This window comes from Aulonocara sp. 'chitande type north' Nkhata Bay, linkage group LG2 (assembly GCF_057382095.1).
Source record: "Aulonocara sp. 'chitande type north' Nkhata Bay isolate Kocher_YH1m ecotype deep benthic linkage group LG2, A_spYH_male_GT1.1, whole genome shotgun sequence".
In the NCBI taxonomy this organism is placed as follows: Eukaryota; Metazoa; Chordata; class Actinopteri; order Cichliformes; family Cichlidae; genus Aulonocara; species Aulonocara sp. 'chitande type north' Nkhata Bay.
Window position 1 is genome coordinate 17937016 of NC_141345.1, and position 26802 is coordinate 17963817.

The 26802-nt window shown below is 42.6% G+C and overlaps 1 protein-coding gene across 4 annotated transcripts in view; it reads left to right on the forward strand.

Moving 5' to 3' along the window:
• Positions 1-26802, forward strand: part of LOC147337592 (protein phosphatase 3 catalytic subunit alpha-like) — a 49447-nt gene that overhangs the window by 9699 nt on the left and 12946 nt on the right. Inside the window, exons 1-5 of one of the 4 annotated variants that reach the window (XM_086306745.1) lie at positions 589-757; positions 17443-17643; positions 21397-21521; positions 23295-23406; positions 26508-26653. In XM_086306745.1, the coding sequence (XP_086162871.1) occupies positions 17475-17643; positions 21397-21521; positions 23295-23406; positions 26508-26653 (552 nt within the window). In that variant the 5' untranslated portion in view covers positions 589-757; positions 17443-17474. Of the gene's footprint in view, positions 1-588; positions 758-11348; positions 14728-17442; positions 17644-21396; positions 21522-23294; positions 23407-26507; positions 26654-26802 lie in introns of those variants that run through there. The other 3 variants (XM_086306726.1, XM_086306718.1, XM_086306735.1) reach the window with 3 other exon arrangements.

Sequence of the window (26802 nt, forward strand, 5' to 3'; positions counted from 1 at the left end):
GTAATCGGAGCACTAGGTGCGGTGACTCCCAAGCTAGGCGAGTGGCTCCAGCAGATCCCGGGAACAACATCGGAGATCTCTGTCCAGAAGAGCGCAGTCCTGGGAACAGCTAAGATACTGCGCAGGACCCTCAAGCTCCCAGGCCTCTGGTAGAGGACCCGAGCTTGAAGGATAAACCGCCCGCAGGGGCGTGCTGGGTGTTTGTTTATATATATATATATATATATATATATATATATATATATATACACACATATATATATACATACATACACACACGTATATATACACATACACACATATATACATATGTATATATACACATACATACATATATATGTGTGTGTGTGTATGTATGTGTATATATATATGTGTGTTTATGTGTATATATATGTGTGTGTGTATGTATGTGTATATATATATGTGTGTGTATGTGTGTATATATATATGTGTGTGTATGTGTATATATATATGTGTGTGTATGTGTTAGTGATGGGTCGTTCGCGAACGAAATGGCTCTTAGAGCCGGCTCTTTGACGTGAACGACGCGAGCCGGCTCCTTATCGCGAGCCGTCACGTGGTTTTTTTTTTTTTTCTTTCTCTCAGCCTCTCTCTCGCACTTTTTTTCCGCTTCACTCTGCACGCGAGCCTTGTGCTTTACGCTGGGCAGAGGGGGGAGGGGCGGTAGTTACACTCAGTAGCACAGGAACAGAGCCAGAGAGAGAGAAAGAGAGGCAGGGACAACAACATTAGAAAGGTATAGTAATCATCCACAACTATTTTCGGTTGCAGATGATAAAGGATTGAGAAAGTTTATTCATGCAGGTCCATATGACAGAGAATATGCATCTTCTTTTTGTTTTCATATTATAATTTATATTTAATTGTGTTGTGGTTTGCAGTGTTTTGTGTTCTTTTCACTTTAAATTTGTGAAAGGAAAAAGCTGAAAATTTAAATAGTTAAAACTTGAAATGTGAATAGTTGATTTTTGTATTATATGATTTATTTATTACATTTTATGTGGAGTGAATAAATAAAAGTATATTTACGGTGGCCCCTAGAGACAAAGCACATACAAACTTCAAATCACGTACGAACTCTGAAGCATGTACAAACTCCAAAACACGTAAAAACACGTACAAACTCCAAAACACGTAAAAACACGTACAAACTCCGAAGCACGTAAAAACTCAGAAGCACATAAAAACTCAAAACACGTACAAAAGACAACAGAAGTGCTCCAGGATGCTGGGCGCAGTGTTGAGCCTTTGTTATCTTGTGGCTACACAAGCCAGCAAGTACCAACGACCGGATTTGGTGTGTGGTAGTAACAGGTAAATGAACTTTTTTTTTAATTATTTGAATATATATATGAGTGCCTGTGTATAAATACACAAACAATACACACATGCTTTCAATTGTGTAATTTAAGTGATCTAGTAGCTCTGCTTTGGAAGTTCAGTTCATGCTAGAAATGTGTTTTGGAGTTTGTACGTGTTTTGTCTCTAGGGGCCACCGCATATATTTATATATAAACATATATAAATAAAACCACTTGTTTTTACGTTAGTAATTCCTTTTGTGCATAATTTTATATTATTGTTAATAATAAATTAATTAAAGCAACAAAACAACCTGAAGAGCCGGTTCGGAGCCGAAAGAGCCGGCTCTTTTTAGTGAGCCGAACCGAAAGAGCCGGATCTCTAAAAAGAGCCGGAAATCCCATCACTAGTATGTGTATATATATATGTGTGTGTATGTGTATATATATATATGTATGTATATATATGTGTGTGTGTGTGTGTGTGTGTGTGTGTGTGTGTGTGTGTAAAACAATACCATAATACTGATACTGACTTTGCGAGGCACACAAAATGTGCCTAGTCAGCAAGTTTAAATGTTTTTTAAAAAGTCCTAAAAGCTTGATCTGTGCTTTATCCCGTGATGCAGGTCATTGTAATCCAGTGCCAGAACTGAGGCAGTAAAACTTTCCATCCTTTCCCCCGTCTCCCCTGTACTCCTCCTTGAAGTCACTTCTCTCCTAGTTTATCAGTCCTTCGTGGCTGCTAACGAGGATCAGCATGAAAAAGCTGAAGTGCATTACAATCAAATAAGCCATCCCATCCCGAGGAGGCGAGACTGTTACGGTCTTTTTCTCTGCCGCCACACGCACACAGGCTGCCCTGTCTCCTGTAGCCTGCAGATGTCGCTGTTGAAGCACTTTGATCAGAATTTGAATCAAGGATACTTTCATGCAAATTGAGAAAATAGATTTTATAAATGATACTGAGACTTGAAAATGGTTTATTTGAGCCTTTACTGCTTTTTAATAATTATATTTTTGTCTTTCAAGAGACAGAGGAGCAACCTTCTCTATATTAATGGATCTTTAAAACCAATAAAAAGATTTGAATAATAATGAAACACATCACCCTGTGAAGCAATTGTCTGCTTCCTATCAGAACTTCAGTTTGCCAGTACCACATCAGACTCTGTTATTCATAGCAATAAAATGTATGGAGACTCTTTAGTAACTTTCTAACAGTTATCAAAATTAGTGCTACAAAGTGCTTTACAAAAACAAAATAAAATGCGACTGTAAAGACCTTAATAAAAACCATTTATAAAAAGCAGTTTTAAAATCTGTTTTAAATAGAGTCGTGTAAAGCTGAAGGTCAGTGTCAAGAATAAAACAGTGAGAGTCAATAGATGAGAATAAAAAAATAAATAAAAAAGAGAAGAATATAACAGAAGCTAAACAGGCCTATAAAAAAAGTCAATATAACTTTCACAAATAAAGACCTAAGATTTGAAAAGGCTTGAAAATTCATTCAAAAGAAGACATAGACAAAGCCAAGAGTTCCCCATGTTCCTCACTGAGGAGCTCTAACAGCATGTCTTGTCTTGAAGCACGAAGTGGGAACAGTCAGAGGGTTCCTGCCTGGACCTGTGCTAGCATGGCAAGCTAGGAATATTAGCCAGAGGAAAGATACCTTAGAGACAGCTTTGAGCCATCATAACAAATGAAAGTCCTTCCTTAAACTGAATGTAGTTGATGTTTTGTCACAGTATTGATGTTGGTCACTTTTTCTAGATGGGCTTTAATAGCTAAAAGTTGTGGCTTATGTTAGCTAATTGAGACAAAACAGCTAATCTCCTAATGCAGTGGCTAATCTTAGCTTGCTTCCTTGTAAAATAAATCATTTGTATCGAAATTCAATTTGTTCAACTTCTTTTTCATCTTTATGTGGAGAAAAAAAATTGAATGCATAAAATATGCTTCATGGTCTTCATTTAGCTTCATAAGTATTTGGACACTAACTTCACGCTGATCGTTTAATTTAAAATCCACTGTGGTATCAAAAAAGTCTTACTGTCCAAAGAATTATGGACCTGACTGTCGGATTTAGGTCTTTCACCACTGTGGGAAACAGTGATGTGTTTTTACACTCCTTTACAGTGCCACTTTTTTATATAAAGTCATGCTTGTTGTTTTCTATCCCACATTTCAATGTTTTTGATGCACATAGAATTTGAAAATTATACATTTCAGTGCTGCATTCATAAACTTTAATCCTTATCAATCATCCTTATCACTTTGGTTGAGATCCATTTGAATGAGTTACTTTCAGTTATAAGTTAACATGTATGAACTGGATTGTCCTCCCATTCTGGCACACAGGTCAATAATCATAAATAATTACATGATATTTAGCCTTATTAAAACGCGATGCTAGAAGCTCACGCCAAACAGAGAACGCTATTACACGCACGCAAGCACGCACAAAATGCCCACTCCACAGTATTTGCTGTTCAGGGGGGAAAGCCCTGTAATCAGTCTCTCCACAGGATGGCAGTATGAGTCTGAGTGTGTACCCGCGCGTGTGTCTGCGTGTGTGTGTATGCGCTCCTGCGTGTGCGTGAATCTGCGTGGGAGTTCCTTCTTTCGCCATTCCGGGGTGTTGCCAGCTGCACGGCACCGCTTGCAGAGGCGTCCTGGAGAGGTAGAGCCTGCGCGTCTCTCCTCTCTCCAAGGCGTCTCTTCGGCCTTTTAACCTCCAGAGTCTACCCCCACCACCCCACCCCCCGACTCCACCAGCAGCAGCAGCACCACCACCACCACTGCTATACCAGCACCCCCTCACACACACCAACCCCCCTCCCGCCCCCTCTCAGAAAACAAATTCGGGATCCAAGCATGCCACAACAGCAGCTAGGTATCCGCCTATCCTCCCCCAAAGTCACCGCAGGCGCAGCAGCAGGCTTCCCCCGTCCGAGAGAGCACGGAGACTCCACCGAGTGATGCCACTACTGCAGCAAGAAAAGCACCCAGCAACCGCGCATACTGTCGACGCCTGCCGGAGGACCCGACACCACAATCTCGGCCCTTGACAGAAGAGAGAGCCCCCCCCTTTCCCCAAACCCCTTCGGCTCTGTTCCCGTCCCGACTCCAGGATGTCCGACTGCAACGCAAGTCCCACCGACCGGGTGATCAAATGTAGGCATGTCAAACCCTGCACGGCCAGTGAGAGCTCCTCTGTGCCAATAATCTGCTGTAACTCATCGTTATTTTTTAGTTTGTTTTGTTTGTTTGTTTTTTTAATTTAATTTTATTCTGTTTGCATCCCTGCCGTTGCACCACTGTCTCTTATTCGCACGTGTTTTGCTCATCATTTATTATGACTATCATTATGGTTCTTTTTCCATAGCACCTAATTATTACAATAAAAACAGCATATTTTGGCTGGCGTGTCAGCATGCATGTGCCTCTGAACCATTCAGGGGAGGGAGGTGGTGATGGAGGTGGGGGGGGAGTAAAGGGGGTGGGGGTATCCAGCACGGTACGCCATAATCAGGGTCTTCCCTCGTTATTCTATTAGAATTCACCCCCTCACCGTGGCATTACCCCCTTTCTAACTGAGGGGGGTGGAGAGGGGGGGGGGGGTGTCTCTTCCTCTATGTATAGCCAAAGCGTTTGCGCGACACCCCTGTGCTGCATGAGCTCCATACGCGTTCCACTCCTAGCGGTGGCTTCGCGTTACTGAATAATACCCCACAGAGGCACAGCCGGGAGAGTGATAAGAGGTAAAAGCAGGGAGGGAGATGAGCATCTTGTTCCAATGAAACATCAAGCGGTGTGACGATGACAGCGAAAGGCAGACATAAAGGTAAATAAATGTCGAGCGTACGACCCGCGATAGCCACCGTTCCGTGCTTCTGCTGTGGATGTGGGCATAGTGTCACGGGATGATGTTGCATGTATGCAACGGTGTAAGAAGAACGCGGGGGGTGAGGGGGGGTAGGATGCTGCTTGAAGGGGGATCGCCATTCGGAAGGGGCTTTTTTCTTTTTCTTTTTTAGCTTTCTGTCATCGATGCTTGTGTGCTGCATATCTGACTGCACGTGATGCCTTCTCTGTGTTAGATGTGCCGAACTGTCCGTCCATATGTTGGCCTACATTATCTTCTATTTGTTTGTAAATCAAATCCGAGTCAAAATCAGATTATTGATTGGAACAGCAGGTAGGCGGACAACTTTGCCAGGCCGAGTGCGCACCGTCATCCCCCCTGTGAGTTTGGCGTACCGGCCGCTGATGTGTGTGCTTGTAACGTCTTGTAACGTTTAACCACCGGTGACCATGACATGGCTCGACCAGCTGTTGTAAACCCACGTTTTTATTAGTAGTATCGTTATTATCATTTTCAAACACGGCCCTGAGTGTCAGTGGGTGATTCTGCTAATCCCGTGCGTATCTTATTTCCACGTCTCCGTTAAGGTCTCCCTGGCTTCCCCCCACCTCCCTTCCACCCACCCATCCTCCTCTTGTTTCTCTTGAGTGTCAAATGAGAGACAAAATGGAGTTTATGGATGCCGAGCCGCGTATCCGACCCCCATCGCCCGATGAGTATGATGCACAACGCTCTAATGGTGTTGTTGCATCATTAGATTGTGGAATATTTGATGTGTTTTGAGTCTCTCCTTTTCCCCTTTTTTTGTTTGCTTTATGCGCGGGCGGCTATATGAGGAGGAGGGGGAGGCGAGGAGGGTCTCTTGCTTGGGTTGTGATCCGTGTGAGCTTGCACAGATTGTCGTGCTTATCGGGTCACAACGAGGCTGGGCATGGCAGCGATGCTTCCACGCACGCAGCCTGTCACATGCGACGATGCCCTCTCTGTCTCTCCCACTGGCTCCCCTTAATAAACTCGCAAGGTCTCTCTGCCGGAAGAAGAGGAGCTGACAGCTGGATGCGTCGCTCGGGCATGCCCCGGTATTCCGTGGTGCGTCGTGCTCAGAAGGGGTGGGGGGGGGGGGGGGGGGTGAGAGCTCTTGCAGATTTTTGCACGTAGGAATTTAGGGCTGCGTGTGCATATGTCTGTGCTGCACCTCTGTGGAAAAACTACATGGATGCAGCTGTGCAGGGAAACCTGGATCCTCTCTGACTGCCGCATCCATCCATTAATCCCATCAGCCCTCACCCTCAAGTTACCAGCTCCCCTCCACATGTGCAGAAGCCACATATCATTTTATATTCGCAGCTCTGCTTTGCATGTGTGTTGTAATGCAGTTAGGTCAACTGAGCTCTTTTGCCAGCAGCGGAATTATCTACATCTTCGTGCATCATCCATCTCACAGACCAACACACACTCATATGCATCTTCTGTCATAAACACACCGATCCATCAGCAAGGTGAGAATGCTGTAGAGTCAACAAAGCCACAGCAAGGATGGGAGCGTCGTCAAAGAGTGGGCATTTCTGGCAGATGGACTGTGCCCGGTAGTTCCCCACATTATAGATTTTTAGCAATGTTCAGCAGAGAGCATTGCACAGACATGGAACCAAAGGACGGAGGCATAAAGAGAGGAATGGACAAAGAGGCAGAGAGTGTGGGGGCGAGGTGAGGAAGAGAGGGAATGAGAAAATGTGACAAGGCCACGGAGGAGGTGAAGTAGCTGGGGTGAGAGAGAAGGAGGCACAGAGGGACACACAGAGAGAGAAAGGAAGGAGTAGTATTTCACACTGTTGAGTAGCAGAGCATCATCCTAATGGACTTTGCACACTCTTTGATTACTTAACCAACCCAATGCCCTCTCTGTGCATTTGTATGTATGCGTGGGTGTGTCTGTCACAAAAGGCTTATATTTGAATTGCATGTAATGCACACTATTTGAAGACAACACATGTTGAGAGTTTTGCAGAAACCCCTCTGTATGTACAGTAGAGCCATGTTGATGCTATTATAGTTTCAGCAGCATAATTTAGAAACTGTTGTCTCCTCTAGTGGTCACTGGTGACACAGGACAGTCTTATACCCACGAGTCAGTAGCTAGCAATCTTAAATATTCAAAATTTGAACTTTCATCTGTAAGTAGACCACTGACTTAATGCTATCATCAAATACTGCACTGAAATCATAGCTGCTGGGTGACGGTACGGACAGTGAGCTCATTCTTTGTGATGCTGGCTGTATTCTGGGGGGAGTTGTGAGGCTACAGAATGAATTGGAGACCCTTTAAGATGCCTCAAATGTAAAAAAAAAAAAAACACAAAACAAAAAACCTTTGCACAATAGGTTGGTACAATAGCTCAATAAAAATCGACAAGCTGGGCACCATTAAAGCACACAAGTGGTGCTAAAAAGCTTTCATGGGCACCAAGAGCAGATATATGTATAAAATGTGTAACAGTGTGTATTTTACCAAAGAAAGGGTTTAAAAAAGTGTAGCATGCTGCTAGGCTAACGCTTGGTTTAACAACACAAGAACAAAAAATAATGTACCTTTATGTGTAATGCTAAGTGCAGTGCTTCTGTTTTATTGATGCTTTTTTTATGGCAGAATTAATATAATTAGCCTGATGACTCCTATTTATTATTGGTCAGCTAGTTTCAGGGCTCTGGTGTTGAGCGTGCTGGCTCACTTTCAGGGCTGACTGTGACACTTGTAGCTTAGAGCGCACCTGTTGAGAAAAATAGCCATTGGTGTTGTGGTTTGAACTGGAATCAGCAGCTAATGCTGTGAGAAAAAACAACATTAGTACCAAGTACCATGCAAACTTAAATGACCCTCATGTTTTCCCCCATTTCATCCAAACACCCCAAATATCTAGTCGTTGTGTGCTGAAAACAGCCCATCAGAACACAAATTAAAACACAAATACCCCTGAATGTGACTCTGCTGGGCTTTCGGTATCCTGCAGTCTGACAGCCCTTACTCATGGTGGATATTTTGGCTTGTCAAACACAGGGTGTGACTAATAAGATTAATCATGGCTATGTTTCATTTAAATGTCCCAGTGTCAGTGTCCTGGTAGCGTGCACTCTGCTGGCTCAGCTAAGTGAAACGGGGCCATCATTATTACAGATAGTTACAACTTTTCTCCTGAAGACAAGTTGAGGTGAATGATGTGAAAAGGTCTGCACCACTAGAGTAGTGACAGAAGAGAAAAATCAACACTTTCCTGTCACCGACCGTCCCAAGCGTACGTAATAACACTGCAAACTCAGTGGATGATACTGTTGTTGTGTCATTACATCTTTTTTAGCTCAGTTGTTACAGTTGTTACTTCCGCTCTGGGTCATGATTTACTCAGGATACTGTGCTAATATGCTAGGATGCATGCTGGCAGATCATACAGGGCAGGCCTTATTATTATTATCATTTTGCTGTCTAATATCTGGTCATATTTAAGGTAAAGAAAATATCATGTGCTGAACTGCATCCTCGCACTGGTTCAAAGTGCAAAGGTCAAATATGCCTGTTATAGCTCATGACCTTTTGAACAAATCGCTACATTTTTGAAGAGTACTCGCCAAAGCTGAGTGATCCAATATGCTCACATGCATATATGCATTCATACATGCATAAACCACACACAAACACACTCAAACTCACTTGCACACACACCACATCACCTCTAGCAAGGTTTGGGGCAAAGTTGGCATATTTCCTTTTGGTGTAACATACAATCCCATTCCTCTATGTGAAATGTGCGTGTGTGTCTGTGTGTGTGTGTCGGATTGTCGCATCACTGTTGTGAGCCAGGGGTCCTACCTTGACAGGTCTGTGTTTGCCCTGTGGGGAGGGTGGCAGGGCAAAGGCTATTTATAGAGGAGGTACTCCAGAGAGAGAGAGGGAGAGAGGGATTGTCTAATGAGGACAGGCTGTTAGGGGATGGGCCGTTGTTTCAGTGTGTGTGTGTGTGTGTGTGTGTGTGTGTGTGTGTGTGTGTGTGTGTGTGTGTGTGTGTGTACACAGATGGTCCATCATGTGTGAACTGTGCATTAATTGAACAACTTCAAACTTATCTTTAGCTGTCCCCCCCCACCACCTCCACCACCTTCAAAGACCCACGAATCCATGTTTCCTGATCTGGGTCAAAGATGGTAGAAACACACACGCACGCACGCACGCACACACATGTGAACAGATGCATCTCTCTCATACACCCCAATTTTTTCACTCCCTCTCTCTCTTTGCTGCTCTCATTCTTTAACCCCCCCCCCCCCCGGGTTTCTTACACCTTCATTTATTCATGTACAGACAGTAGACAGTAGGATTGAAACGATCCTGGGAGCTGTGTGTGTGTGTGTGTGCGATCACTTTAGATGAGGTCCTGGAGAGGGCAACACATCTAACATACAAACACGTACATATACAGGCGTGCAATCAGCTGTGTTTGATGTCACTGGATGAGCATCAGACGGTTACAGTCTGGGGAGGCTCAGCATTGCACAGTAATGAGTTCATTCATAGCCTGCACGTAACACGTATATGCTGCTCTAATTATTGTGGATACAGCATTTTCACCTTGTCTTCGTATTAACTGGCTGCTTCCAAAAACAATTTGCTTCTCGCCTCGGTGATCTGACGCCCGGCCGATTAGGAGGCACGAGTTTGTTTTGTTTTATACCTCTTTAGTCATATTTTACAACATTTGGAGGAAAGACACAAACGAGGACAGATGGATCATGGGTGCCTTCTACCGTCATTTCTGCAATCTGTCTGTTCTCGCTTGCTGTCACTTCCTGCATCCTGCACCAGCCTGTCTGATCATGAATGGTGTCCCTGTGTTATTAAAACTGATGAAATAGTTCCCCGTAATTGACTTTAGCCATTAGGGATGATGCACACAAAACAATAGGATTCCGATCAGATTCTGCTCCAGTTAGGCTATTAGGCCAGCCCAAACAAATCTAGGAGATTTGGTTGACAGCTATGTCATAGATTTTTCTCTCAGGCTCCCCCTCAGTGCTCTGCAATGGGGAGATTTTTGGCTGAGCTGGCAGCTCTGGCGCCTAATAAATTCCACACCGGGGAGTTCAGCTGTGGAGAGTGGGCCAGAAGACGAAAACAGTACAAAGTGCATGAGGAAAAAAAGACAGAAAAGCTTTCACCTATTTGCTCATCTCGCGCCGTTCGGTCCGTCTCACCTCACACGCACGCTATGCATCACGCGAAGTGGACAGTTTTGGATGAATAACTTTTTCTTTTTTCACTCCACTCCAGAAAGTGGAGTTCACTGTATTTGTCATCTGTACTCAGACAGGGGACAGCTCAGACTGTACTTTCTGGAAGGAAAGTTCCCTCCCAAGGTTGAAACACTTGGCAGCATCACAAAGTGTTAAAATGCCTTAGAGCAGCATTTGGGAGAAATACTGCCAGCCGCCACTTCACTGAGGAAGTGTGGCCGCTGTGGTCTGAGCTCATGCGGACGTTAGAGACACACCATCTTTACTATGCCGATATCTGTGTGTGAGACGCTATTTTACTCAGTATTTCGTTGATGTATTCCTAATGACAACACACATTACATTAATATTAATGTGCCGGTTGTACCCAGCTGCCTGATATTTAACAGCAGGGCTTTTCCAAAGATGTTCGGAAGCCAAACTATTTAGACCTTCACACTGCTGAGAACTGAGAAAAATAGGAAATCATTAAAAGCATCCTACTTCATAGTTTGTTAGAGTGTGCCAGATTAGAGGCGCCAGGGGTAGCACATTTCTGTAATCAACATTTGTCTGTAGTCGTCTTAAATTCTGATATTAATCAAGCAGTTATCTTACTTGTGTTACATAATTTACTCAAGTCTTCCAGAAAAACGCGGGATATAAAAACAGTCATCTGACCTCAGGTGTCCTCCTTATAAGTATAAAGGCTTGCGCTGATGTTTGGGCATACATGGGCTTCATGTCATACTGCCACGATGCATTTATGTGCCAGTGCATGACAGGTGATGTTACCGTGAAAGGTTCATGATTAACTGATTAAGTACAGTTTTTTTGACACTGCACAGTATCCATTAGCAATTGACTAGGACGTCCTCAGTTTTAGTATTAAAGTTAAGACATATGCTTCGATTCTACATCCTGAAATGATTGATTTAGCCTAGCTTATTGTTTATCCCAGTCAATGTGATGCCATCAGAGTGCTTTGTAAGAGCTACTCTTATTGATAACGCTTTCCTTCTTTCTGTATATTACAGTATTCATCCATCCTATTTTATGTAAACAGCTTTAGCATTGTGCAAAGATTTTAGTCACTTTAGATGTGCAGACTCTTAAAGCCTCTCAGCCACACAGGCCTACAGACCAGTTGGGAAGCCCCTGGCAACCTGTGGTCACGAGGAAAAAACGTGTGTTCCCTGATCGGTTAGTGATTGTTGCTGACTGCTGCTAGGTGAACTCAGTTGTAAAGAGGGTGTTGCACCAAAAACCTCCTTGTTGTTGCTTTGTTTGCTAGCAGGTTGGCACGGTTTAGTTAGCTTATTATGATCTCCATTAACTACAGCAGTGCTGCAGCTATTCTTCCTGGGGTTCATCCAAGCAACACACTCTGACAGTGCATTACAAGAACTTACACAGAGTCTGTGTCTGCATGGAAAACACAGACTTGTCTGCAAACACTCACCATTTATTTTCTGAGTTGTAGTGAAACTGGAAAAAGGTGAATGGCAACCTATTTGCGTTGCACTAGTCAAAGTTGGTGAGTAGTCAGCAAGTATTTGCTTACTAGTCGGCGTCTTTCGTGCAAACTATGGGTGACAGCAGCAGTCTACTAGAGCCCAAGGCAATCACATGGAGGTTTCTGGTGCTCCACCATGTACTTCTTTGTAATCAATTTCATTTACCACTAACAACTCGCTAACCAGTTGCAGAATACACACTTCCCTAGTGACTAGTGGTTACCAGTCTCTAGGCTTGCATGAATGGAGATTTAACAATTGGTTTCATCGTGACTGCCCGCAACCTCCAGCAACCATTCACAAGTGATTGGGGAATACGACCAGTGGCTGCCAGATGGCTCTTTGCCATTGTTTCTCTGGCTGAGGCCTTCATCTTCACACCAAACAGTCTCACAACAGTTCAAGAAATAGTCATGAAGTGCAGTTATTTGTACTCTTGGAGACAAATTTTCTCTCTTTTGTGTACAAGCACAGAAGCAGTTCCTGCGACACATGGTGGGGAGGTTAGTGAACTACTAAATTTTATCTGTTGATTTGTCTCTATGGAAACACAGTAAAGCACTTTTAAATTTATAGAGCAGTTGGAGGGTTGGTGGAAGCAAGTCACGTGCCACTCACACAAGAGACTGCGTTTCCAGTCCCATATGGAACTGATGACTTTCAAACTTTTATCCTCAAGTTGTGTTTAAATTCGCTGGCTGCCATTGCTTTCAGTTACTGTTTAGGTTGGCACCAGGGTCAGAAAAAGGATCATGTTTGGGGTAAAATATAAAGATTTTCAATTTTTTTTTAACTTCAAGAAATGCAATAGCAACAAAGGTGAGCTGACTGTAAATCAAAGTAAGCACAGTTTCTTTCCATTTACACGTTTGACTATTTAAAGTTTTGCCATGACATCGGAACCATAACACACAGTCAGAGCTGAAGGCATGAATTCTTTTATTTTAAATTGGTATTTGTGTTCGTCCATTGTACCTGAGGTAGTTTAAAGCTAATTTGCGTCTGCATTCCCTTGGCAGGTTACAAAAATGTTGCATAATAATAACTTGGTATGAAAGACCAAGTAAAACCATGAGGTGAGCATTTTAACAATAAATGCTAACACAAGCATTGTTGACTAAATTTAGCCAAAATTAATTTAAGAGTTTCCTGGGCTTTGTGGCTGAGGTGCTTGTCTCCAGAAAAAAGACGGTAAATCGCTGCTCCTCGTGGTCTCTGGTGAGAGTAGATAGGCCAGTTGCAATACACCACTTGAAATTATTCTGCGTATTGAACCTTCAGCACAAGATGTGACACAGAAATTTGTGGTCTTTTCTTGTCATCGCCATCAAATGACACATAATGAGCCTTTGTTAGGAACAAAAACATAATTTTCTCACACAGACTTGGAAAAATAATTTCCACCCCCGAAGTCCCTCCGGCAGGTAGCACAGTCAGCGTCATGTATGTGAGGGTCAAGCAGGGTTACAGAACATTCAGTTTAGCCGTTAATATTTAATTCGATGTCCTTCGGGATGAAATGGTTAATAATGAAAAGCTCAGCTGACAATGGACTAACTTGGAATTTAACTCAACCCTGAACTCCACTGGGCTTCAACATTTTTTGTTTTGCTTCCTGTATATTAAGAGTTCAAACTTTGAGTACCTAAAAAAATAATGCTCAAAATCTACTATGGGCTTTATATAAAAGATGGATGTAGATATTTTTGAGCCCAGAGTTTAGCACTATGGCCCCTTAGAGTGGCCAAGCTGTAACCAATTCCTCTCTGAAGTCAAACATTTTAAAATGGGACTGTTACTTTTTGTGTAAAATCTGTAGATTATGTACTACTAACAACATGAACATTATTCATCTTTGCATCCCAGCATATATTTTACCGTTGAATAGCCCTCGGGTGGCGGTCCTTTTTCAACGTCTACTCATGGTTGAAAGTTAGTTCCATACCGAAAGTGGGAATGGCGCTGGTTCCAGGAGCTTCTTGAACATTGCCTGGATGCCAAGAGGCAGCAAGTGTTGAAGAATATTTGTTTTACCATCTCTTTATTGTTCAAAATGCACAAAATGTTCTCCGTAGAAAGGATGAAGAAAAAAAAAAGACACCTGTACAGTGACCTCAGGCTTTCAGGCCATTTCTTGTCCTGCTGAGCTATACATCTTCATCCTTGAATAGTAAAATCTCTGAGTCTGATGCTGACATCAGAGATAGGGAGGTGAAGTCACCCACAATTTTGATCTAAATGGCCAGAATTTGCTTAAAAGTACTGTTTACATTTTTTAAAAAGGCACTGGTAATAGTAGTGTGAGCACATGCAGAAGATGTGTGGCTTTCTGTTTACCATTTACATACCATATTAGACGTCACTGACAAATGCATTTAATTGCCCTAAATGCATTAACCTGATTGTTATTCAGCCTTTGTAAAAGATCATGTGACTCGACCTCTATTCTCCTGGAAACAGCGTCATCGTTTGCACTTCATTGTTTGCCCAGTTTTTTGTCTTGTAGCGTGGGAGATGATGTCAGGGTTTCATCCGTGTTTGGTGGGATGTGACAACAACTAGTGTTAGCATTTAGCATGAAGCACCTCAGAGCTACTAGCATAGCATAAAATTCTAATGAAATAAAAGGGAAAAATGGTAGATGGACTGTTTCGTATGTACCGTTTTTCTACTCGACTTGACAGCTCAAATCACACTTTTTTCTATGTTTACTTTCTGTCAAACATTCAGACTCCCACAAATACATCGGCAGCAACTTGGGGTTAGTATCTTGCTCAAGGATACACTGGCATGCTCCCTCCCAACCTGTTCTCACTTGATCCACTTTCTTTGTTCAATAAGATCCAGTATAGACTCGTATAAGACGTATGCAAATGCATGAGCCAGACCTATAGGATGATCTGATGGTCGGACTCCTGCAATGGTGTAATATACTGTATATTATGAGTGTACAGTAAGTCTTAAATGCATTTCCTCTGCCTTAATGTTCTCCTCCAGGCTTGCAAATTCATATGCATACTGCAGAAAGCTTTCCATTGTTACAAGCAGAAAATTGCTCTGAGACAGAAAAGCTGTACGGGCATGTTTCTCAGATTTGTATCAGAATCACTTTATTAAATCCAAACAAGGTCTCTTCGTAATTTACATCTGTCTGTCTTTAACCTCTGCACGTGCGCTCAGAGCTATAAGATTGGACTCAAATCTCCTAGCATTCCTCTTGAACTGTACACTCATCAAACGGTTTGCCATTGCCTGTGCCGAACCTCTTCTCGCCTCTATTCCCCAACTACCAAGTATAGTTTTCCCAAGTATAGTTCCTTTCCCAAGCTGTGTGTCTCTGCTGCTCTCTTCACTCTCTCCTACCTGCCCTACTTTCACACTGCTCTCACAATTTACGAGTTTCACACTCCGTCCCTCTCACTTCTACCCTCCTCTCCCTCCTCAGGCTCTCTCGCTGTTACACACATGCACACTTGAGGCCTCAGTTTTACCTTCAACCAGAAATATACATCCACAAATTGAGTTCATGTGTGTGCTTGAGTTTTAAAAGAGTACCGCAGCCCTTCTAACACTGTGCTGGCAGCTTTTTGTAATGACATGTTCCAGCCCGAGTACATTTTGTAGCACAGCTCAGAACAGTGCGGTGCTATATGCCGGTACAGGACGGTACACTGAAGGAGGAGGTTTATCCACATACTGCCTGAGCCCTGTTGTTTCCTTTTATAAATAAATATAATGTCACACAAATACCAGCATGCATGAGTAATTCCTTTTTGGGCTTATGTTCTCTGACAGCCTGGGGTGCACAAGGCTTTTAAAATATTAATCGCTCCTAACTTGTAATGCAAAAATGGTTTTAACATGTAAGAACCGCTGTTCTCAATCGATGGAAAGCAGACCCTTCAGCTTGGCAGCCTGAAGTGTCCTGGGATGTCTCAGCATGCTCTCCTGTGTTGTGTTCAATCTTAAGGTGTGTAAAAGTGTCATGGGGATGCAGTAGCAGTTATCTAGCAGCAGCCTGAGGTGACTTTAGATATTCTGGAACATCTAAATATGAATCAGGTAGATCTTTGTGTGTGCCGGGAGGGTTAACGTATTCAGGGTGTGTTGAGTTTTCGGCGGAACAAAAATCTCAACGTCACCTCTTTCTCCATGTTGATTAACAGCCACAAATGCAGGCTTTGTCAGCAACTGTTCGTGCGTTAACAGACATATTTTGACTAAAGTCACATTGTAATATATTTTATTGCAACGGCTCATTTAGCATTGGCTAAATGACGCCGATGTCTCAGCAATGACTACATTAAACCCTGCTGACTGGCTCCGTGTTTTTGCTGAGCTGCTTATACTGTGAAGAAAGAATGAAAACGCGCGGTCACATTAAAATGTAACGACAGACATCAGCGTGGAACCTCGCGGAGGAGACTGTGGCCTGTTAGAGCAGAAAGAAGAGAGCGAAGGAGCAAGAGGGAGAGGCGAGCGAAAACAGAAAAAAACAGAGAAGGGACAAGAGGAGAGAGTGCAAAACAGAGACAAAGTGACAGTGTGTGTGTGTGTGTGTGTGTGTGTGTGTGTGTGTGTGTGTGTGTGTGTGTGTGTGTGCGTGCGTGCGCATTCAGAGCCAGGCCTAGATTTTAGCGTGTGATCTAGGCCATTATCTGTGTTAGCACTGGTGGGGCTCAAACAGGCTCTGTGGATCCTTCATAACAATACCTTTTATGAGCTTGTGTGTGTGTGTGTGAGTGTGTGTGCACTGCCACTTATACACACTTGTGCAGTCGTGCATGTTAATGCCAGTGTGACATACATGATGTACAGATGCTCCTGCACCTCTGCCGGGTGCAGGAGCGTGCCACATAGTTTCTGCCTGTTTGCTAACAACAGGGCGTGTGTGCGCTTTTGTCAAGCGTGTCTTCATATATGTGTGCGTGTGTGTGTGTGTGTGTGTGTGTGTGTGTGTGTGTGCGCACGCCTTCTCACGTGCAGCTGTGTACTCTTGCTGTATCACCCTCATCGTCAGTCAACCCCCCTCTCCATTGGCACCCTGGGGGCCTTCATTATGTAAGAAAGACATTGCTGCAGAACAGAGGCAGCAGCCCTGATAACTGTGGCAGCCCCTACTTCAGTACAACCCGCTTAGGCCTCCATAACACACACACACACACACACACACACACACACACACACACACACACACACACACACACACACACACACACAACGCACACATGTACATACGCGCACACTGCAAGCCTGCAGCAGAGGTGTGATCAGGATAATGGTGAGGATTGGGGCTTCTGACAACTGTGGGCAAGCTTGTTGAAGTGTACAGGAAATATCAATAAATCATTTTCTGCATTGTAATACACAATCTCCTCTTTCCGGCTTCTTTCTCCCTCTCCCTGCATAATTTAACTCCCTTCCTTCCATCTCATCCCCCGCACTTTCTCCATCATCTCCACATTTCCATCTCCAGCGGTCCCCTTCCCCCTGGCCCATCGGCTGACCATGAAGGAGGTGTTTGACGCGGAGGGCCGGCCGCGAGTGGACCTGCTCAAAGCTCACCTCACAAAGGAAGGCCGTCTCGAGGAAGCCGTGGCCCTGCGCATCATCGATGAGGGCGCCGCCATCCTGCGCCAGGAGCGCACTATGTTGGATATTGAGGCGCCAGTCACGGGTAAGGAAGGGATTCAACGCACCAATTAGGAGATGGTAGAAAACAGTTGGAAAGCTAACGCGCTTTCTTGCAAGAGTTAGCCGCGCAAAGCGGTTTCCCCGCACAGGGAAGCTGATCAGGTCTCCAACTTTATATGAGACTTCGTGAGTATTGCAAAGTCTCTCTAGAAGAAAGTGTCTGCACTGGGCAGCCATGTTGAAAGACCTATGGAAAAGAAATCATTGCATTTTTTAAACAGCTCTTTCCCCCTGAAAGTTATACTCATTGCTGTTGCAGGAGTCCCAGGGTTATCTTATAATGTCTCTTGACAGCACTAAACGTGTTCCTTATATTTTGCTTTTTTAATTTATTTTACTGGAGTAGACCCCAACTGCCACTCCCACATCTTAACTTTTATTTATATGTTGGGAAAACTGCATTCAACTAAGATAAAGTCCATCACATGATTGATGAAGAACCTGTAAATTTCAGACCACCAATCAAGTTAGTTACATCTCCCACACTGTCTTCCACGATATACTCTTTGGCCTATATTTATTTTGTTGGGCTCTGATCTTTCGAGTTACTCTGTAAAATAACCTGAAATGCACTGTTACATAATTACCAGTTAACAATATAAACCTTAAGCTACAGTCCCACACGCCTACACAAATCCCCAACCTATTGAGGAAACACATATGATCTTTTTTTTCTGTTTGTGCATTAACATAAAGCTTAAACACAAAGCAAAGATGAAAACCAGCACAAAGAGAATTTAAAGCGATTCCGAATCCTGACCGCTCATCCCAGCTTGTTACCTGCTGAAGTTCAGGCTCTGGGTCAGCATACACTCAGCTTTATCATAACTCTGGGTTCTTGGATAGTTTTGTGTTAGCATGCTATCTCTAGAAAGAGCAGTATATGTAGACTGGCACACGAACATGTGACATTACTGCATTACTGAAAATTAAATGTAGCTCGAATTGAAAGGTGTAGCGTCTTTATACCATGGCTATGGTAGGTAACCCTACTCACTGTGGCCTCCAGACTATCATAAGCCAAAAAAGGTGTTCTTTACTATCGTTCACCTGTTTTAAATTGCAAAATGTCTACGTTTTATTTATTAAAAGCATCTGCAAGTCACCCATTGAGCAAAGCGACATCAAAATTAAAAAAAAGGCTACTTGTTTGTTAAAATGCAGGCATGAGTGACAAGCAGAATAGATCAGACATTTCACAGTGAGGAGACAGATAGCAGCAGTCTCACGGAGAGGCAGAGAAATAGAGCTGTGGAGCAAAAAGGCATAAAGATCAGTAATTATGTATTAATCAGAATCCATTCATTGATTCATTAATCTGCCATATGTATCTGCCACCCTTTTAATATGAACTGTTGTTCGGTCGCACTTCACTGAGAGACCCAATTGGCGCAACAGCTCGCTCTGGCTTGGGTAATAGCTGCATGTATTCCCCTCCCAGGGAAATGGTAAGAACTGAGTAGGATGCGGAGGAGAAGCCGGGGATCGAAATCGAGGGAGAGCAAAATAGAAAGAAAGTTTCTGAGACAATGACAGAGATGACAGACAAGCGGCCAGGCAGACGCAGACACTGGCAACCTATTGACTCTGCCTGGCTCGTGTACCTATGTGTCTGTGCTTCTGCGTGCTGCATTTATGCAAATGCGAGCGGTGTGATAATTCTGTGTGGGCTTGTTGTGCCCACGCAGTGTGGGAACATCGCTCAGCTTTCACAGGTACAGATCCCCAGGGACAAGGACAGATAGATGGGCAGATGGAGAGACAGTCAATCATAAGCAGCTTAGTGCAGAGGTTCTCTAACCTGTTTGTTCCCAACGAGCAACATATTGATCCCGCTTTCCTGGTTCCACTTCACCAGAGTCTGACTCAGAAACACACAAAAATTTCCTGAGAGTGTGCCGTGATTGGAAATGACTGTTACATTTCAGATACAAACTACAGCAAAATAGACTCACGTAGAAAGAGCTTTCACCAAAAATGCAATATAAAGGGGATACAAAGAATACTTCAGCACTTTGATGCCGTCTCAAAGTATGAGCTCTAAGACAGACAGACAGCTGGATGGCTAAAATCTGAACTGACAGGCTTTTAGGATGTCACACGAAGGCTTCTGGGAGAATACCGAGACAGCTCAGAGGAGGCAGGCAGGTACGGCTCAATTTCACTCATGACATTTCTCATTCCCAATTCCCAGTTCAAATTAAAGCAAATGCTTATAAGTAGTCACAAAAACAGACATTAACATGGCAAGCAGATGGAGAGACAGGCAGACGAAGGCGGTCAGACAGATGCAAAATGGCCATCGTAAAATGGCTGCAGAGGGGAACTATGACATCAACTAAAAGTGAAAGGAGAGACCAGACAGATGGCGAGGGAGGCGGATGGTAAGATGTATGCTGGCAGATCGTACGGGCAGACAGTCCTGAAGTCGTTCAAAATGTGAAGTCTTCAGCATGTGCAGCCTGATTTACTCCTGGAAGCAACTTGTAACAATTCAAAAGAGAAAGCTCACAAAAGCTTGCATACAATAAGATGATGCAAAGGTCAATCAAGAAAGCCAGATACAAACAAATCGGATTTACCCTGAACGTGATTGCACGTCGTCATGAATACATAAAATCCAGCATCGGGTGCGAAATTATAAGCTAATTATTATAAGCTAATTATTATAATTATTATAATTATAAGCTAATCCTCGCTATCTTGGTTAGTAAGGTGTGTTTAACTGATGTAAAAAAAACTGAACACAGAATTCTCAAGTCTGTTAATACAAATAACTCACAGTAACATATTCTCCCCAAGACAAGAACTAACAGACTTAAAAACTCCTTTGTCCCACACGCCATCAAACTGTTTAACTCCTCTCTGGAGGGGAGAGGGAGGGGAAACAGGAAACAGGAGGACAAAGGAGGGGGGAACAACTAAGCTGTAGTGCCTCTTCACCTCACTGTGCAATACCTTTTGTGCAATACTTTTGTAAATAGTCAACAGTGCAATAGACCTCAATACTCGAAATGTGCAATTCATTCACTTGTATTTTTATTTTTTATTCCTATTTATTCTATTTATCCCCTTCGTATATTTTATTTATATTGTCTCTGTATTTATATATGTGTGTGTGTGTGTGTGTGTGTGTGTGTGTGTGTATATATATATATATATATATATATATATATATATATATAATATTCTGTAACTCTGAAACTTCTGTCGGTGCTGTGCTTTTTGGAAATCGAATTTCCCAGAGGAACCCACCCGAGGGATTAATAAAGTTCTATCTAATCTAATCTAATCTAATCTAATTCTAGATTTGCTAGCCTATGATCCACTGGTGGGTGTATCCCACCTCCCCCTTATCGTAGCCCACTCCCCATGACCCGGAGTTGGATATGCAGTTAAGAAAATAGATCAAAAACTGGACAGATGCCCCAAAAAGCACAAAACTTCCAGCTCTGATTTCTGGTCTTTTTCAGGTAGTTTTTAAACAGACCTTGAAATGATCGAGTAGAATCTTTAAGGAGCTTTTAAAACACATTTTTGCTGTTTTTTCTATCCAAACAGATGAGTGGTGTTTCTAGATCAGCAGCCAGGACAGATATACCTCTGCAGATGCAAATCAGGCCATATGGAGCCACTGAAGCAAAGACGGTCCCATATTTTTGAGCTGAATTTGTTATGTGGGAGCTGAAAACTGCGGTGTTTATAATCCTGACACTGTTGTGTGCTGTTTCCACAGTGTGCGGAGATATCCACGGCCAGTTCTTCGACCTGATGAAGTTATTTGAAGTGGGAGGCTCTCCTGCGAACACGCGCTACCTCTTCCTAGGGGACTATGTGGACAGGGGGTACTTCAGTATTGAGGTGAGGAAGGATTGGGCACACTGTGTATACGTCTTATTTATAGTGCTGTGCATTCAGTTGGGAAAAAAACAACTATCCTTGTTGCTATGTATGCCAGATTAGTGTATGTGGTGTACATTGTATTGAAGTCTATTATGCACATTCCAGGGGCAAGGTGTATTTTGGTATTCAGTATTGCAGATGTACAAAAAGTACTTGAGATTAGCAGTGACACGATGCACTATATGTGTCTGACAAATGCACATATAAAGATGCAATTTAGAATTCGTGACCAGGGGGTCCTTGTTACTGAGATCAACTTTCATTCACTATGTGTTTCTACAGGACAGGCAACAATTTAAGGACAGCAAACGCTAACCAGAGTGTAGTTTGCTTCTTACTGTAAATATGCATGAAAGTTGGATGGAAACAGCACGGTATTCCAAGAGCTGTTTGAATATTTGATTCTTCAAAATGGATGAGGGCATCATAAAGAAATGTGTGATTACGTTATCCAGCAGAAATGTGGTACAGATGAGCAGACTGACTTGAATCCACAATATACAAGCGCGTGAATGTCTCAGCCTGTCAAGTCACCGTGGCATATGGGATATGTCGCTGACACGGAGTGAGTTTGGAGCAGAGGGAGCGATATTTAGGCCACCTTCCTAACACATCTGAAGGGCACATAAGGAGGAGACTAAATGTAGAACAGAGATGATGGTGTGTAAAGGTGAGAGAACATCCTCTGAGCCATTTGTAGGGTTTCCTAAGTGATAAGAGTAAAAAAGCCAACGTGATAAATAAACGCACATCCTGCTGTACTCTAATGACCAAACTGTTCAGCTCCAAAATTTGAGCTTAACTTTGATTCTAGGCAATATGACATAGTTTCAGATTAATGCTGCACATACAAGACAGTTTTACAGTTTTTCCTACTGATAAAGACCACCCTAATGGCCATTCATAGCACAACAATGTAATTAAGTAATAGACCAAAAACTTAAATGACAGTAAAGTTCCTGTTTTTCACCGTATGCTCTAGAAATTAGAAGTTTTACTTTACAATTTAAGCCTGAAGAGTCCAGCCTGTTCTCACTCCCAATGCGTAATATACCGACGATTTGTCATGTCCCGAGGCATTCCATGGGAACGCGGAAGGTGACCTTCCACGTTCCTATGTTGCGCGCCAGATTGTGGATGAAATCGAATAGAATTACACTCCCGCGGTAACACATGTTTCAGCTGTGTATTCCAGCCCTGACCCTAATCATAACCTTATTCTTAACGTTAACCACCACCTTAATCGTGAAGTGTTTTCCAAAACGATTTATGCAAAATTTATGTGCAGATTTAAAACCAAACGGCTCTCATGTTTCCTAATTTTTCCGAACTCGTAATATAGGGACGTGTTGGGTGGTCAAAAGCGTAATATACCAACGATTTGTCACCTAGCGTAAAATGTTACGCTTTGGGAGTGAGAACGTGTTGGAAGAGTCATACAGACAGATTTCTTTCATTTACTATAGCAGCATTTAGAAAAACTATTGGAATTGTACTTCTTCTTATATCATGAGATTATTCTGAGATTAAATGTGTACTTAAACTTCTGTACATTGATTAAAAAGGGGAGTTTGCCTGGTCTGGCCCACTTCATATCAAAGTGGGCTGTTTATGGCCTGCGATGTAAAATTAATTTGACATCTGCACTCTTTGAAAATCGAAATGCTGTTGCAGTTGTGTACCTGCTGAACTCAATTTCTCATGTTTTCTCTTCTTTTGGTGAATATTTAGTGTGTGTTGTACCTGTGGTCACTGAAAATCCTCTACCCAAAGACGCTCTTTCTTCTCCGGGGGAACCATGAATGTAGACATCTGACAGAATATTTCACCTTCAAACAAGAATGTGAGTTGGCTTTTCGTTACACGGCCCATTTTTCTTTTATTTTGGGATTGGTTCTTCCGCTCCTTTCACCCTCCGATGTTAAGCAGTGCTTATTTAGTTTTGATTATTAGTGGTTTGAACAGATCTTGTAAATCTCAGCTGACTGGAGAACATATTTTCAGTTTGGTTACAAACTTGGCGAAAAAATTAGCATGCTAACTGGTTCAGGATCATACATTTACAACTTACACTGCTCAGTTTACAGCTAAGAGTTTATTTGTGCTTGAATAACACCTAAACATGGTTTTTAAAAAAGAGGAAAAATCAGTAATTAGTCAGTATTTCCTATAGCAGGTATCATGTTTTGTTTTATTTTCAAAGCCAGGCGTTATTAGCTAAAGGTAGCTAGCTAGCTTAGTTAGCAGGGTGCAGCTAAAGATAGCACAGAGATATATACCTGCTAATTATGTAACATATTAATATAATACAACAATACCACTTTCTGAACTCATCTCAGAGTTGATGGAAAGAATACTAATAAAAATAACACAAAACATGCCACGACTTTTTTTTCTGTCAAACTAGCTTATATAAAGAAAACCAACACCTTTTCAATTACACAATTTAGCTGAACACCTATAGCAGGTAGTTAATGGCTGTCTTCCTACATAATTAGCTTTAGGGAGCAGTTTTTTTGCAGCAGGCTGTAAATGTTTTTAACATGTGTATCTGCAGTTTTGCACGTTCAGGTTGTCTTAAGTTTGCAACCCTAAATGTAGCTTTCAGGATTGCTATTGTAGGTGAAAAGCTGATTAGCCCTTACACGTTATACACGACTGCTGAGAGAATGACACCATGTAACACGCGTGCAAATCGTGTTGAGCTGTGCTGTGCTTTAGGTGGCGAAGCTCTGATTGGATCCGCTTTATTCACCTATGGAGTTAAATATTTTCTGCTGGATCTCTTCTCATCCTCCCCCTCACCATCCTTACTTTTCTGCCACTGGCATGTTGTGTCCGCCCTCTCTTTCTCTCCCTCCATCCTTTTGCTCTCTCCCCCAGTGTCTCCCTCTGTCTCTCTGACTCCTCCGTCAGCGAGCTTCAGCCTCCTGTCCGAGAGTCGGTGATTAGCAGCAAATTAATTTGGCCCTTAATGATTGGCTCAGGGACTTACTCCTCTGTGTCTGATTGGCCAAGGGACGAGGAAGCTAATTTCCCTTGGTGCTCATGGCGAATAGTGGTCGCCCTCAATTACCATCTGCTATGTGTGTGTGTGTGTGTGTGTGTGCAGCACGAGAGCATGTACTGTGACTGCATGCGTGTGCAAGTGTCTTCATAAATGTTTGAGAGTGTGGAAGGAGCTGGTGGACTGGCAATAATGAGCCCTTGCTCTACACAAGGCAGATGGAGAGGTTGACAAACATACTCCTCACTGTCACACACACACACACACACACACACACACACACACACACAGAGGCTGGCTACTGTACTTGTACTCCACAAGACTGGCTTTGATTTGTGTACGTGTCGTTTCATGTCCTTACACTCTACCTTCTCTCTTCCCCAGTCATCTCCTCTCGTTCCTTCTTATAACCTCTCCTCCTTCTCCTGTCTCCTCCCATCAGTCTTTCTCCTTCTCTCTTTAGCGTTCTTCTTTTCTCGCCTCCCTCCTCCTCTGCTGTCTAAAAACCATCCTCTTCTTCTTCTTCTTCTTCTTCTTTTCCAATCTCCTTTCAGCTATTTTTAATCCCGCGGTTTTGATTTTATGTCAGATGCATTGTTACGCCCATGTGTGAAATGTACTTTAAAAGATGCCGTGTCTTGGATGTTGTTATTGATATTGCTGCCAATTCAAAGGAGTTTTTAATACACACAGACACACATACAAAAAAGAAGAAAAAAAGTGACATGTCTATGCTGCTTTGTGTTTATATTTGGGTCATTATTTAAAATGCTGTAATAGTGAGATTTGTGTTTTATTTTATTTTTTTTGTCTGGTATCTCTGAAGTGGCATTTCTAAAACAAAATCCAACATCATCAGAGAGGAGAAAAACAGGTCATATGGGAGTGCTGGAGAAGAGCTGGCCCCATAAATTATTAACGCGTTGTGTGAAAATCCCACACGTTAGTGCCCTTGCACCCAAGTGAACCAAATGACGTGGTAACACTTTACGGGAAGGGTATTATCGTGAATTCATTCGTGATTTCATGCACGAAAAAGCGTCACTAATATGTGAAAAAAAAACCATGACTCATCAGGAAAGTGCATGAATTAACAGTATCTCATGCATGCCTTAATGCATGAACAATGCATTAATTAATACAACACCTAAGGTATTTCAGTCATCTTGATTCATCAGTTATTAACCGTGTGCACCGACAGACTTAAAAAGAAAACACTGAGCAGAGGCAGTGAGTGTGTGTTCACTGTCTCTGCTCAAATGTTCTAATCGTGGTTGACTAAGCAAAACGTCTTTATGACTTCGTCATGTTTGAGGGGCCTAAGGCAAAGTGGCGAGCTGGGTATTGCTTTATTAACATTGATGAATAACAAATGAAAGTTGAAGGAGATTTGTGAGCGGGAGACAAAGATAAAAGATGGTTAAAGCCACTTTTATGTCACCCATTGGTTTGTACACACTTTTTTGAAGGTTAACATTAGGTGGTGAAGACGTGGTGAAGACGTCATGGTTAAATAATTATTCTTGAAAATAATCAGAATTGGTCAGAATAGACATTCACTACCATTACTGCTTTTTTTGGTTATTAATTTATTGTTCTTTCTTTAAGGCACGCACACTGCAGTGTCATTCTTGGTCTGTTACACACAAACACAATTAAAGCTATTTACTGCACAAAGTAATGTATGATTTTATATATATGTACCATTACCACAGCGTGTTAGCAATCGTGTTTTTAGACTGATTCTGTCTGAAGCCTTCAGATTACTAACTTCTGTCCATGTAAAGGCTTGTTTGTTCTGCGTGCATCAGTCTCCCAGTGACAGGGACCGACTGTGCATTTGTAGCAATGGTGGCTATTCAAAGCATGTCAAAACACACTCAGGCGCTTCCTTTGTTTCAAGTCTTGAAATGTCTGTCTACTCCCCCAACCTGCAGGTAAGATCAAGTACTCAGAGCAGGTGTATGACTCCTGCATGGAGGCGTTTGATTGCCTGCCTCTGGCAGCCCTGATGAACCAGCAGTTCCTATGTGTGCATGGGGGGCTTTCACCAGAGATTCACACGCTGGACGACATCAAGAAGGTAAAATCAAAGACACACGAGCAGTTTTGAGTTATCACTGCTGTGATAACAAAACAATGATAACTTTTTTGACAAAAAGTGGTGTTTAATGACATTTTTTGTAGCTATGGGGTGAATGTTTTGTCTGTATACAGTAATATTTTTCACCT